The sequence below is a fragment of the Equus przewalskii genome, chromosome 1 (assembly GCF_037783145.1).
Source record: "Equus przewalskii isolate Varuska chromosome 1, EquPr2, whole genome shotgun sequence".
NCBI lineage: Eukaryota > Metazoa > Chordata > Mammalia > Perissodactyla > Equidae > Equus > Equus przewalskii.
The window spans coordinates 154,141,199-154,155,576 of NC_091831.1; the positions used below are offsets into that span (position 1 = coordinate 154,141,199).

At 44.9% G+C, this 14,378-nt stretch overlaps 1 protein-coding gene across 10 annotated transcripts in view; it reads left to right on the forward strand.

Moving 5' to 3' along the window:
- The window catches only part of RYR3 (ryanodine receptor 3), a 485,038-nt gene continuing 470,660 nt past the window's right edge, over positions 1–14,378 (forward strand). For all 10 annotated transcript variants that reach the window (XM_070584420.1, XM_070584411.1, XM_070584464.1 and 7 more), the window contains exon 1: positions 1–321. In XM_070584420.1, coding sequence (XP_070440521.1) covers positions 271–321 — 51 coding nt within the window. In that variant the 5' untranslated portion in view covers positions 1–270. The remainder of the gene's footprint in view (positions 322–14,378) is intronic.

The window sequence follows — 14,378 nt, forward strand, 5'->3', positions numbered from 1 at the left end:
GCACTTGGCTGGGGGAGAGGAGAGAGGGGTAGGCGGGCTGCTTGGTTGGCGTTGGCGCTCTGCAGTGCAGTGGAGTGTTAGCCCAGCTCCCTATATGGTCGGGGATTAGCTCGGCGCGGCTGAGGCTGAGCCAGGAACCGGAGGAGGAGGAGGAGGAAGAGGAGGAGGAGGAAGAGGAGAGGGAGCGCAGCAGCCGCCAGCGCACGCCGAGCGGCTGCCGGAGGAGGCAGAGGCGCCGGAGGCTGGGGCACCGCCGACGCCTCGGGAGCCATGGCCGAAGGGGGAGAAGGAGGCGAGGACGAGATCCAGTTCCTGCGGACTGTGAGTCTCCGCGGCGGGGGCGAGGCGGCGGGCAGGTGGGAAGGAGCGCGGAGCCGGGCGACGAAGGGCTGCGCTGCGCCGCGGTGTCCGATGCCCGGTGCGTTCTCCGCACCCGCGGGCTGCAGAGGCGGACCGGTCACCCACTCGCGGGGCCGCGAGGGGCTGCGTGGGAAGGGGCACCTTCTCCTGCCTGTCCCTTCTTTCCCTACCGCCACCCCCACCCCAGACCTCCGCCTCCACCTCTACCGCTCTCTGGGCAACTTGGTACTTGATCCGAAACCCTTGATGCCCAAACTTCCAGCCAGGGTTTGCTCGTGGTCTCCCTGACAGGAGGATCAGAAGTGGAAGATCGCGCCCCAGAGTCGATCCGCTCTTTCACCCCCAACACTCCACCCTAGCCCCCTGACTCCTCCGAGGCGCCCCCGTGCACTTGGGAACCGCCAGAAGGAACCAGCGGGCCGGGGGCGAGCGTGGGGAGCCCAGGACGAGAAGCGGGCGCAGGCGCTCGGTCCCAGTCCTGGGATCGCTCGGAAGGGAATTCAGCAGCGCTGCCCCTCGCACGTTAAGCCCCAAGCTGGCAACTGCTGCTGGAGCGTTACTTGACTGCCCCGAGTGTAAGAGCCATGGCTTCTGGTGCCGGCTCTCCCGAGCTCCGCAGGACAGGGAAACCCCGGTCTGTGGATCCGCGTCACTCAGGTCCCCTCCCTGGCACTGGAGGGCGCTGCTCCGCCCCAGATTTTATGAGTAGTGGCGGGGGTTGGGGAGGGGAAGGGGTAGGACGGGCATGGGGAGTCTGTTGTAGCTACATCAACCTTGCCCCTTAGGAGTTAACATAAAGCCTTAAAAGGTGGACGATAACCAGGAGGGGTGGGGGGCATTGGGGTGCGTCCCAGCTCTGTTTTCAGCCAGGTGACCTTGAGGAAGTCGCATAATCCGCCCTTCCTAACCTCAGTTTCCTCATGTATAAAGGGGAGAAAATATAACTAGCGTTTCAGGGTGATAAGGATTAGATGAAGTAGTGAATGTCATAATGTTTTGTAAACTGTAAATTGCTCTATAAGTGTTAGATCATTTTATATGCACTGTCTAGCTCTCAGGAATTAGAATGAAATTGTTTCACTCCCTCTTCCTCTCTCCTTCTCTTTAAGTGAGCCCTTCTGACCTGGTCTCTGAAGATCACAACTTAGTTCTTGTCCATCGTTTGGACCATTCCCGCTTCCTTTTGAAGTGCTTTCTTACAATTCCCTTTGGTTTCTTTTCCAAACATGGTTCCTCTGTAGAGCTGGGACTTGGGTTTCATTTGGGAGCTATGGAAGGACCCACCACCCTTCTGACACTGCCTTCTGATACTACAGAATTATCTGTCCCCTTCATCCTGGGTCTGATCTGCAGACCCAGACCCCATCCTCGTCTCCCTCACAGCGCACAAGATGGCGCCACAGTTACCACTTGTTACAGCCCTTTTGGTTGTAAAGCTGCTGGTTCCCCACAAAGCGCTGTGGAACCCCTAGGCTTTTCTTCCAACAGGTCTCTTCAATATTGGATGGGTGGCAGCTCGAGTCCTCCCCACCCTGTGCCCTTCTCAACCAGTCATTTCTTCTGCTTATTATTAATAGTCTTCTAGGCATTGTTGTTTGAAGGAATTACCTTTTGACAGATAGGGTCAGTGATGAATAGATGACCCAGAAAGTCAGGGTGAAATCATGGTGGTTTCCTTGAGATTCCCATCCTATGTGTTTCTCTTGGTTTCTGTGGCCACCTTCCCTGACTTTTCTTCTCCATCAGGCAGTGTAACTGTTTTTTTTTTTTTTTTTTTTGGTACAACTGTAACCAAGGATTACTGCAGAGCAGTGGTTCTTTAACTGTTTGTGTCATGGTTGTCCTGCCCAAGAGATCAGAGCCACTGGGCTCCTTTTACAGCCTAGCCATGGCCCCCTGTGGAGTTCAAGGACCCAGGTTAAGAATCTCTGTTGCAGAGGTACTGCGTATCAGTTACGGTTTCAACGGAGAGCTGGAAGTAACCATGGGGGCAAGGGACTCCAAATGTGGCATTATTGATTCTCTTCCTTCTAGTATCACCATAAGTATTTTTTAGGTGAGTTTCTGTGTCACTCCGTGAAGCAGCTTAACTTCATCTTTGGCTTATTGGGGAAAGAATAGGTGATGAAACTGAGGCACAGGAAATCAAGTGACTTGGCCAGGGTTGTCCAGCAAGTGACTGATAATTGTCATCACAGAATGTTACGTTAAATTCCCCCCAGAGCCTGGCATTGAGCATTAGTCCGGAGGTTATAGTCTTAAGATTATACTGAGATGAGATCTGCTGCTTTCTGGATCTGACACTCTCCCTCTATATCCATGAATTAGACAAAATTATTTCTTTGAACTTGATCACCCTAAGTTTTTGATCTGCACAAAATTTTGACTTGATCTTGCTGCTTTTAGGGGAGTCGGGAATCATGGGGCTGTGCTAGTAGCAGGGTTTTCTCACCTTTGAATATCTCTCGGTTGGAGAAGTTATTTCAGTTTGAACTTCCTCATCTACCTTTACCTTAGGATTTCTTTCTTTTCCCAAAACAATACCTTTTAAAGCATTTTGGCTGTATGTGAGTCATCTAATGCCTCTGCACTGTAACATGGTCCTGGACCAGAAGGTGGTTAATATTTGACGATGGAATAGAATCCTGTCTTTGCAGCCGTGAACTTTAGTGGGTTGCCATTCCAAAGAAGAGAGGCTTTTAAACCTACTTTTTAAAAATAGACCATCGAATAGCATTGTGTTGAGGATCCTCGTCAGATTGTTGGTGGTTTTGGTGTCCTGTTTAGTATGATACCGACAAAAATGAAAGCAGCTAGAACTATGGGTGATGTGAAATGGGCCAGAATTACTGCAGTAACCCCTCTTAGTGTGCGCATGGGGGCTTTCGACACTTGCTAGGTGGTGATGTTCCTCTTGGTTGCATCCTCTGATGCATTTGAAGCCCACCCTCTCCTGAGCAGTGGGCAGGACCTACACAAGGGGTTTGGAAGTGTAAGCACATTATGTTAACTAAATGCTCCTGTACCCCAAACGTTCAAATGGCTGTGAAAACTACATATCCTCTTCTGGCCTTCTGAAATCACCGGCAGTCATTTAAGTCAATGAGAGAGTCAGTCAGACAGCTAGACGTAAGAATTTTCTTTAAGCCTAAAATTTTCCCTCCCACTGCTGCTGGCAGTGGCATCGTCCTACCTTCCGATTGCTCTTGCTGACGTAGCCAGTGTCACTGACGTGGCTCTGAAGCTGCTCAGAAGCAGATAAACCTGCCAGCCACCCAGAGCTGAAAGCAAGAAGTTACAGAGAGGAGTGACAATCACCCTGTCTCCAGACAGTTGGTGGAGCGGCTGGCACCACTTCACACTTTGAGAGTGCCAGGGAGAAGATGTGTTCTCACTCCGATTTTTTTCCCTTAGACTACAGTATCCATTAAAAAGGAAAGAAAGAAAGAAAGAAGAACCTCCAAGCCTCAGCTTATTGTTTTTAAAATACCACAGCCTTCTCCTTGCCAACCTCCTCTCTACCACAAAGTTAATTGAAACAGAGCTCAAAGTGAGACAGAGATTCGTTTCTATGTTTCAATGCAAGATTGGTCATAGGTGCCTAATTTGGCCCTCCTGATAGAAAGCTGTCCTCCTTCGTCTAAATTTGTGGCTCTCAAGGGACCAGAGAACACACTTGGGCTGAGAATCAAGATTGCTCCCATCGTCTTGGGTTCCTCTCTGCAAGGGGACTAGGACGAATCCTTGAATTGGAGCTGTGGCACTAATGTGAGCTCACGTCCCTCTGGAGCACATTGTCCCAGGTTGGGATGACAGTAAACTTCCACTTGGTGGTGTATATAGATTTCTACCTGCTTCTCCCCTCAGCAGAACCCATTTACATAACAGCTGTGTGATGCCGGTGTTGTGATTTTGGTAGCTTTTCTTTGAGGAGGTATGGGGCAGAGGTGGACGCCGGTGACTTCTTCACGGTGGCTCAGGGTGGCAGTGAGTAGTGATGGAGGGAGTGTTAGAATGCAGACCCCAGATACCCTGGTGTGTGTTGTGGGGAGTTGGGCTGGGCTCTCCTGCTACATTGGGTTTGATGGTTAAAGTGACAAAACTCAGAGTATTCCCACACTCTGAGCCTCCCAATGTCGCTTCTTATCTTCTCAGTCTTTTATCCCTTGGCTTCTCAGAGCCGAGCTTATTAAAGTGCTGGACACCCAATATCCTCTCCTGTCCAGGGAAATGCCCCAGGCGGATGTGGGAGGGAAGCTAAGTCCTTCTTGCAAAGAAGTTAACTTGTGTCAGGAAGGCTGCATCAGCACCAGGGGGTGTTGTCTTATATCACCCAAGGTACTGATTACCTGTGACCAGGGTTGTCTTGAGGGATTTTAAGCTGCTGAGCTCCAGAAGGAGGTGATGGTGACCGTGAACTTGGAAATGTTTGGAATGTGTTGTAGCCCACTGTAAGACAAGGGAGACCAGAACAGGTCTGCAGTTGAAGAAGGTGTGTCTGATGTTCGTGCATACTTTTTCTTACGCTAATATGATTGTTAACCAGGACGAGGACAGTTAATTGAAATTCATTTTTTAACAATTCTTTGTCCTTTTTCCAATATTGATTTACAGGCAAAACAAATATATTCCTCAGATTCCTTAGGGTTGATCTGAGGAAAAAAAATGTTGAAATAGAAAGAGTGGGAAGAACTTACCTGGAGAGCAAAATACTCTGATAATTACTTTTGAAGGATTTGTATTTAAAGAGGTCTTAGTATGTGTATCTGTCTTTATTTGCCTCTTTTGCTTGTTTTATGATCGTTTCTTTTCACTTCTTCCTGGGAACGATTTGTTATTTCATAATTTGACTTTTCCTTTACCCTACTACTTCAAGAGCTTTTCGTTTTGAAGCCGTTGGCTCCATCATTTCTAATTGACTTGGCATCCTCGTGAATGATTCTTACCAATCTCTTGTGTAGGCCCAGGAAGTCCTGCATCTTCAGAAGCCAATGGTTTAGTTCATTTCCCACAATTCTACACTCATATAAACCCTTCTATATTAACTTTTTCTTTAAGCTACCCTTAATACTAGATTTATCCAGTTGGAGTGGAATGATGTAATTTAAAAAATTGAACTTAGAGGCAGGAATTCTAATTTCTAGCCCCGTCTCACTGTGACCTTGAATGACTCACTTAAGAAAATTGAGGTTTTGTTCTTCTGCTGTATGGAGATAGCGCCTGCTTCTGCAGCTTCACAAAAGTGCGGTGAGAGGCAGCAGAAATTCCAACAATACCCCAAATGAGAGAAGAGGATATGTATCCTAGGGCATTATCATTGTGTATCTCCTGCACTAGGAAATCAACCCTGCTTATGACTGGATCTTGTGGTTGAAAAAGCACCCCATTCCCCCTTTCTCTGATACGGTCTCTGTCACAGGTTCTTATCTCCAACCCGGAGTTGTTAGACCATCTCCAGTGCTGGTCCAGCCCCAGTATATCTGGGAAAGTGCTTGACTAAGGCAAATGCCAACTTTTCTCAATTATTTGACTAAAAGGCCATTCAATTGGTGCAATAGCCTTCAAAAGGCCAGATAGGACCCCAGGATTCCAGACACCAAATAGAACATTCAGAGTTCTTTTTCGTCTTCCCAGAAAATTACCAAAGCTACTCCTTCCCAGAGGACTACCTTTGCTTATTGAATCCCATACCTCTTCCTTTCAAAGCTATCCTTCCTGTTTCCTCCCTCCTGTTTCTTTCATGAGCCCATTCTTTTCCCACAGAGTACTGGGACCAGGTTTCCTGTAAAGCCAACCCTGCTTTTCCTCCGAGGGATTTTGCTGTTTCAGTCATGTCTTTCTGGGGAGTCAGGACCTTTGCAAAGTTCCTCTTGGCGCACCTGGATGAAGCAGATGCTTTCGTGGTGGGAGCTCAGCCAATGCTGAGCCTGCAGGACACCACTTGTCCCCAGGGAGCCAAGTCGGGTCTTCAGAGCCTCAGGCTGGTGTCCTCTCGGCCATCTTCTTCTTTGGAAGCCAGTGGGGTCTTTTAGGGACAAAGACATTTCCAGCCACTGCAGCTTCCCTTGCTTCAGTGAGTTTTGCCGTCATAGCGTCTCTTCAATTCAGAGACAAGGAAGAAAAAGTACTGGCACCTGAGCCCTGATCTTGCTATAGAGATAGGCCTTGTGAGGTGCCAAGATGATTTTTTTTCCTCCTTTGTCATTTCTAATTCCTGATTGTTAGGAAACAAAGTTCAGATCAGCTCCGAGACTGATGATGCAGTATGCAAAAATAAAAGAGCCGTGTCTCCTCTCCTCAAATGCACCTCTTCCCTTCTCCAGCTCAGAGCACATTGCTGATTCTACAGGAATACGCTGGGGTATTGTCCTTTTAGGCAGGACATGGCCTTACAGGTAGGAAACACTGAGGCACCAGGCCCCGTTATTCTGGGGTTTGTTTCTCTTTCTTTCACTTTCCACCTCCTTGGACAGGGAGTTCCTCATTGATTTCGAGTCTCCTAGCCCCCACACAGGCTTGTCTATTTGAGGAGGTCTTATTTGTATTGGATGCAGCACCCAAGAAGAACGAAAGCAAATATTATATCCTAAAATCAGATTACAAAGAGATTCAGAAATTTCACTCAATATGAACCATGGCTGTCCCCTCTGGGGTGACAGCTGCTTGCTGCATCTTCCTTTAAGAGTGCAAAGGAGGCAGACGAGAGCTCCGGAGACAGAGCTGCTGCTGCCTGTGCAGAATCTTACAGGCCATCAACAGTTTTTCTACTGAGTTCAGTTTATATGAAGTTTTGCACTATAGGAACCAGCCAGTGTGATGAGCAAGGCAGCACAGTTTTAAAGAAAGTGTAAAAGTGAAAATCTGGGCTGGTGTCAGTGTCACAGAAGGCTCTCTTTCTCCTTGGTCTGCCTTTGGGATAAGGCATTGACTCAAGAAATTCCCTCTATCAAAATACTAAAATGCAAAATTGTTAGCTCAGCAGGTACCATTAATGATTAGCATCATTAACAACTGAGCAGAGCTAGTTCCTGTGGGAATAGGAATTGGACTGGTGAAAGATGAGAGCACTTGGGAGCATTACTGAGAGGGGTAAGCCTGAGTGAGCGTTGCACTGGTGCTTGGAGGACCCTGAGTGAGCGTTGCGCTGGTGCTTGGAGGACCCTGAGTGAGCAAAGGAAGCATCAGGGCACAGAAGTCCGGGTTCTGGGGCTGGTGGCACAGAGACTCCATCTTTATCTAGTTATGACCTTTTATCCGAGGAGAGGAAGTCTTGAGCTACGTGGAAGAAGGTGGCCAACCTCATCTCAGGCATTAGGAAGAGCACTATTTGCAGCCAGGACTGGTGCTAATAAATACTTTGTTTCAGATAATTCAGAATCAGAGGTAACAGTTAAAAAAAGAAAGTCTGAGATTTTTATAAGATCCAGTGACTCTTCATCAAAATGAGATCTAAGATGCCGCCTTCCTGGAGTGGCAAAGTGTTCAAGCAACAAAACTCCGTTATCGGTTATCATGTTTGTTGTATTACTCATCTTCATCCCAAGCAAATGCTCCAGAGTCCGCGATCCAACTTATAACAATTCCTACAGCAAAAAAGGGAGAATGCTAAAGAGAGCTGTGTATCCCTCAACGAGCAAATAGGAAAGGCTCTTACTGGAAGCTACATGCTTCTCAACAGGCTATTGTCAGGGCTGGGCATTTACTCTCTAATAATTTCACCGCTGAGTTCTCTAATGCACCAGGGCAGAGAGAGCTAGTCAGTGGGACTACAGCAAAGAAATGGAAAGTTCTCCATCTGTGGCACATAAATGTCCACAGTGTAAGAAGTATCGGTTGGAACTGCTGCACTCTGTGCCATAGACCAGATCCAGACTGTAATAATGCTAGGGCAGTAAGAGGGATCCACTTGGCCACAGCTCCACACTGAACCAAAAGCAGAATCTGAGAAGTCAAATCAAAATGGGGCAGCTACTCCTGGAGGAGTGTGAGCCCCTCATAACCCCTTCATCTCTATCATCCAGGACACATAGCTATTGTTCACCTCCAAGTTGTCCTCTCTTCTCCAGGTGGTTAGAAAGGAGGAGTCCAAGAATAAACCATAGTGATGTCTTGAACAAATCTCATTTCTTTGCAAGAGGGATTTTAAAATGAAAAACATAACAGAGAACATGCCAGTCAAGTGGGTAAACTCAGAGCTAAAACATTTGCTCAGTTTGGTGGCATTTTTATCGCCAGATATCTGAAGGATTGTCTGCCCTTTACGCATTTTGGTTCATCCATTTATAAAGACATAGTAATGATGATTATATCTCAGGGATGCCTTGAAAATATGAGTGAAGAGGCTCTGAGTCTCCATCAGGAGAATTAGGTATGTGTATATTGAGGGAGTAGATTGGAGTGAAAGTTGTTTAGTTGCCCCATTGCCTGAAAAATTTCCTATTAGCCTAAAGCAATAGCCGTACGTGATAAACTGCAAGAACACAAGGTCTTCAATTCAGTCTTCTCCAAATCCCTAGGTACCTGTTGATCAGAGGGCTCACAAACTGAAACACTTTGGGGGCCAGGCAACTAAATGTGTGAATCAGACTTTATTGGCAAAGAGAGGTGGGCCTGATCTACACATTCAAATAAGGAAATGCTTAAACACTGCCAGCCAAGCAAAACACATCTGTAGCAGCATTCTGAGCTTCCTGCCAGCTCGCAGCCATGGATGAACTCTCAGATTCTGGGTGAATGTGCTCCCTAGAATGCGTGAATATTTTTATGAGTAGGATCAGGCTCACAATACATATCGAGGTCTTTGGATGAAAATGTCAACATAAAAGATGGTGTGTCATTTATCACAGTATCTAAGAGAGAGATTGGTGGGCAGACAGATTAATAGGCTTAATAAATGATATACTTGGTCATCAAAATGAATTCAGGTTGTACTAGCGTTTAAACACCCTTGAAAATTGTCATATAGGTATAGATATCATGAAATTTAACGTAAGCAAGGTATCCATTCAACATTTGTTGACCAGCTATGCTATGCCTGGCCTTGACAGGCGACTGGGAGTTCCATAGATGAATAAGACATCTTAATGTTCGATGCCTCCACCAGCTGAGGATCAACAGGGAGCTCAGTCTTGTTTTGAGGTAGCAAGTATGTCAGTCCTTCAGATGAATTTATAACAATTAATTTAAATTTTCCATACTTGTGGGGTACAAAATTTTTTTTATTAAAATGTATGACTTTGGAGGAGTTTCTTAACTTCTGTGCCTATTGCCTCATCTGTTAAATGAGAGTAAAAATACTGCTTGTCTCAAAGGGTTGTTGTGAGGATTAAATGAGTTAATCCATGTAAGGTGCTTGGAAGAGTGCCCAACATATAGTAAGTCCTCAATAAATATTAGCAATTAATATTGTCTCAACAAACAGTGTAAACAGTGACATTAGTCACACTAGATACTCCAAATATCATTGCACATTCATTTTATAGGTGAAAAATACAAAAGGACAATACCCTGTGATTATTCCATGGCTTTGATTCCTGACATTCTGCTTAACGATAATATGACCAGGCCTTGTGAATGGAAATGAGCCTGAAATGGACATAGCCTCAGGAGCACAGATTGATGGGCCAGTTCTCAGAGCGTCTACTTTGCAAAACCTCTTGATGCAGATGCTCGTTGACTTTTCCTCTGGCAATTTTTAATTACCCATGTCAATAGATGGGCAGCATGGTTGGGAGAATCCTAAACACAAACAACTTGTCCTTGATTTGGGGAGATTCTTTTTCTACCTATATTTTGAATATGGAAATTTGCCTTTCTGGAAATTCACTGTATTTTCAACAGCACAAGGTCATCCCATGGTAAAGATCTGGCTATCACCTTCTCTGATCCCTTCTTATGTCTGTGGATGCGAAGCATGAACCTAAAATAAAGCTTGTTTCTTTTAGTGCCCTCTCCTCTGAGGGGTCCCAAGCTTCTGATTCCTACTCCCTCCTCTCTACCAAACATTGTTCCCATCTTTTTTTCCTTCTGCATTCCATGGAATCAAATTGGATAATGTTGTTTATTTAATCCTTATTAAGAATTTTCCCTTCCCTGGATGAGAGTAGATGCTTACCTAGTTAAAATACTCTGCAGCTTGAGGAGTGACAGGTGTAGAGGAAGTCTAGGCACATGGGCTGGCCAATGGCGATGGCGCCTTGTTTTTGATTAGGTTATTCACCCTAATTGGCTCTTTATTTTCACTTGTAAAACTGGTGCCAACAGCTGAAAGCTTAATTGGGCTAAGTGGATGGGAAATTTAATTTAAAAAAATTAAGGTGAGATTTTCCCAAATAATAGAGAATAGGTGGGCTTTTGACTTCCTTAAAGGAGGGAGGAGATTTCTTTTCGTGCTGAATCTGAGTGTTTCACTAACTAGCAGTAAATTTTACTTTTTTAGTTGTGAATAGAAAACTATATAGATGAGCTATTTCATTTGTTCCAGTCTCAGTTTCCTAATCTATAGAATGGTGAAAATCATAACTAATTCTCAGGGAGGAGTTAGGATGAAATGACCAGACCCTAAGGTTCTCCAGAGCAAGGCCCTATTTTATCACTATTAGCTTCCTCGTTCCCCAACATCTTATCAGATGGCTGGCACTCAGAATGTCCAGAGAAAGCATACTTCATAAAGTATAAAATGCTGTAAAGATGTCACACATGCATATTAGAATCTGGGCAACAGTGAAGTCTGATTACACATACAGAGAACTCACTATTCTAATCCAATCAATTTTAGATCAAAGTTATTATGACACATTTATTTTTGTATGTAAATATTATTGTACTGATTCATAATTAGGCATAATTGTACACAATTCACATAAATGACTATAATTAGTATAAATTTTGCCTAGCCAGACCAATCTTTTTAAAACTTTTTTAATTAAATGTCCTAGTTCTCTCCTGTTATCAACCTTAAAGTTGATTGTTTCTCTGGTACCACATACTATTATCAGATCACCATTATCATCACTGTCATCGTTGTCAACACCATTACCACATGTAGTCTCTGACGAGAGAGTAGTGAAGAGCTTAAAGACAGACAGACCTGGGTGTGAATTCTAGATTCATCATTCGCAAGCTGTGAGACCCTGACAGTTTCCTCATCTCTAAAATGGGAATATTAATAACTTTTCATGTGGCTGTTGAGATAATTAAATGGGGTAGTGTCTGTAGAGCTGTCATGAACACAGTACCTGACTCATACTATGCATATTTTCTCTTCTGTGCTACATTAGATGCTGTGATATATACATATTTTAATGAGGGATCCTACTCCCCAATGACTGGGGATTTCCTTTGCCAGGGCCCCAGCAGCCATGTTCAGCTTATGCTTCTCCGAGCCACCTGGGGTCCTGACGCAGCTGCTCTTCAGTGATATGGGAACTGTTTAGGGGGTAGAAGATATACTTAAACTGTTTATTTACTACAATTTCTAACTCAATTAATTGGAAAAAATCTAAATAGCTCTCCCACCTGCTCCCTAGAAGCCTTAGCCAAATGAAAACCTGTGGGTGTGCGTGTGTTCGTGCTTGATTTTCTGAACACATGAATGTTGCAGTCCCAAATTGTGCTGGTACCAAATAACAGGAACCTGTGCCTGACTCCCAGCTGTTTGGTGGGTGATGACAGACACGTTGACTGATGCCAGGGCTTTGCTCGGTCTCTGGCTCTGCTAAGTACATGTCACTCATGTTCACGTCCTGGTGAGGCCTCCAGAACACACATAAGAAGGCAAATATCTCATAAGGCTAGAAGAGGCTCCCAGATCTAGTCTAAACTCCCGAAATCAAAATTTAAAAGTAGGTTTATTTGGGTTTTAGGGTAAAAGACACTTAGGGTTACTCTCTCTCTAGCCCATAGGTTGGGTGTAATATGTCACTGGGGAGGATATGAGCCCTTTGCCCCAGACTTCTCTCCCACTGTATGACAGGGTGCGTGGAATTCCTGACATTCGAGATATTCCTTTGGATGAAGGCATTGTCTCCAAGGCGAATGTATTGTCTGGGGATGAGGGAGTGGATTTAGATGTTGATGTACCTCCTCTTGGATTATCAGATTATCTAGGAATAAAACCTTGGTCTGGAAATGTGGCATTTGGGATCGAAAGATAAGGAAGGAACAGTCCCTAGGAGAGTGGCAGGTTCAATTCCATAATAATTACGCTGGATCTCCTAGAGAAATAGGAGATGAGAGGGTGCATTAAAAAAAAGAGAGGGATGACACCTAAAGGATAAGGATAAAGAGCAGAGAGGCCAAGCATCACTAATTTTGTAATTTCTACCCCAGTCTTATTTTGTAGATACCAACTTAGATGGAACTCAGTGTTTTCTATTAACAGAGGAGTGAATCTAATGTTAAATCTCTTTCTGCACTGCCTCCCTTCCTTCACCTTTGGCACGTATCACCATCTAACCTGCTTTGTATTTTATTTACTTATCCTGTTTGTATCTCTCCTACAAGTCAAGGGACAGAATTTTGTCTTTTTTTCTCTTTGTGGTATTCTCAGTGCTAAGGATGGTGCATGGCGCATAGTAGGTCTCCATGAATGTTCTTGAATGAATGAGTGAATCCTTAGAGGCTGGCCTTCCAGCTCACGTCCCTGCCTCACTGAGTTCTCTCTGCCTGAGTTCTCCTTTCAGTGCCCTTATGGTTGGTGAGACTGAGGTAAGTGAAATGTGTGTTGCCACGAAGATAAAAACCCAGCCACATCAAGGAATCATCCAGGCTTGGGGCTAGAGGTGCCAGTGTCTCAGTTTCTAACATCAATGATTTATATGAAGTCAGCTGTGAAAATTGAGAAATGAGGGTGGCTCTGACATCACTTCCATGTTTGCCTGACTCAGGACTAAACACCCTTATGGAAAATTTCTAGGTCCTATGGGAATAGAAAATGGATATGGGACAATTCCATGTATATGAAATATATGTCTGCTCTATATATCATTGATACCAGTTTGATGACTATTGATTTTAAGGTATGCTTTTCTTTTTTTAAAGATTGGCACCTGAGCTAACACCTGTTGCCAATCTTTTATTTTCTTCTTCTTCTTCTCCCCAAAGCCTGGCAGTACATAGTTGTATAGTCTAGTTGTAGATCCTTCTGGTTGTGCTGTGTGGGACGATGCCTCAGCATGGCCTGATGAGCAGTGCCTTGTCTGCGCCCAGGATCCAAACCTGAGAAACCCTGGGCTGCCGAAGCCGAGCGCATGGACTTAACCACTTGGCCCTAGGGCCGGCCCCTAAAGGTGTGCATTGTGGTGAGATAAGGTTGGCCCTGAGCTAACATCTGTTGCCAATCTTCCTCTTTTTTTTTTTTTCCCTCTCCTCAAAGCCCCAGTACATAGTTGTATATCCTAGTTGTAAGTCCTTCTAGTTCTGCGATGTGGGACACCACCACAGCATGGTTTGATGAATGGTGCTAGATTCATGCCCAGGATCCGAACCGGCAAACCCCAGATGGCTGAAGTGGAGCATGTGAACTTAACCACTCAGGCATGGGGCTGGCCCCAGATGACTTGATATTTTTGTAGTTTTTGTGTTTCTAGCTGTTTGCAAACTGATGCTTATTTGAGAAGCTGTAGGTTATTTTGATGTCAGTCTACCTTGTAAAAGATTTCTGTGTGTTTTTAAAATCTCTAATCTGTACCGTATACACTGTACCAAACCTCTAAGCACTCTATATGTCTCCTTTATTTCCATGAGATTCTTGAGTGCTACCAGCAGCAGATACCAGCATCCTGCACTGGTGTGTGAACATGCAGGTTTGGAGCAAAACTTGGCCATCATTCATATCTACAGATGAAGGGAAGCCATTTTATTAATAGTTCAAGTTATTGGATAATTTGAGATTGATTTTTGTTTGGCTTTGAAATGTACTTTGTTACTTTTGTGTTGGTCAGCTTGTTTCTACTTTTATACGATCCCTGTTTCTTCCTAGTCTCAGTCCTCCGTTAGAACCTACAGGTTCTAAAGCT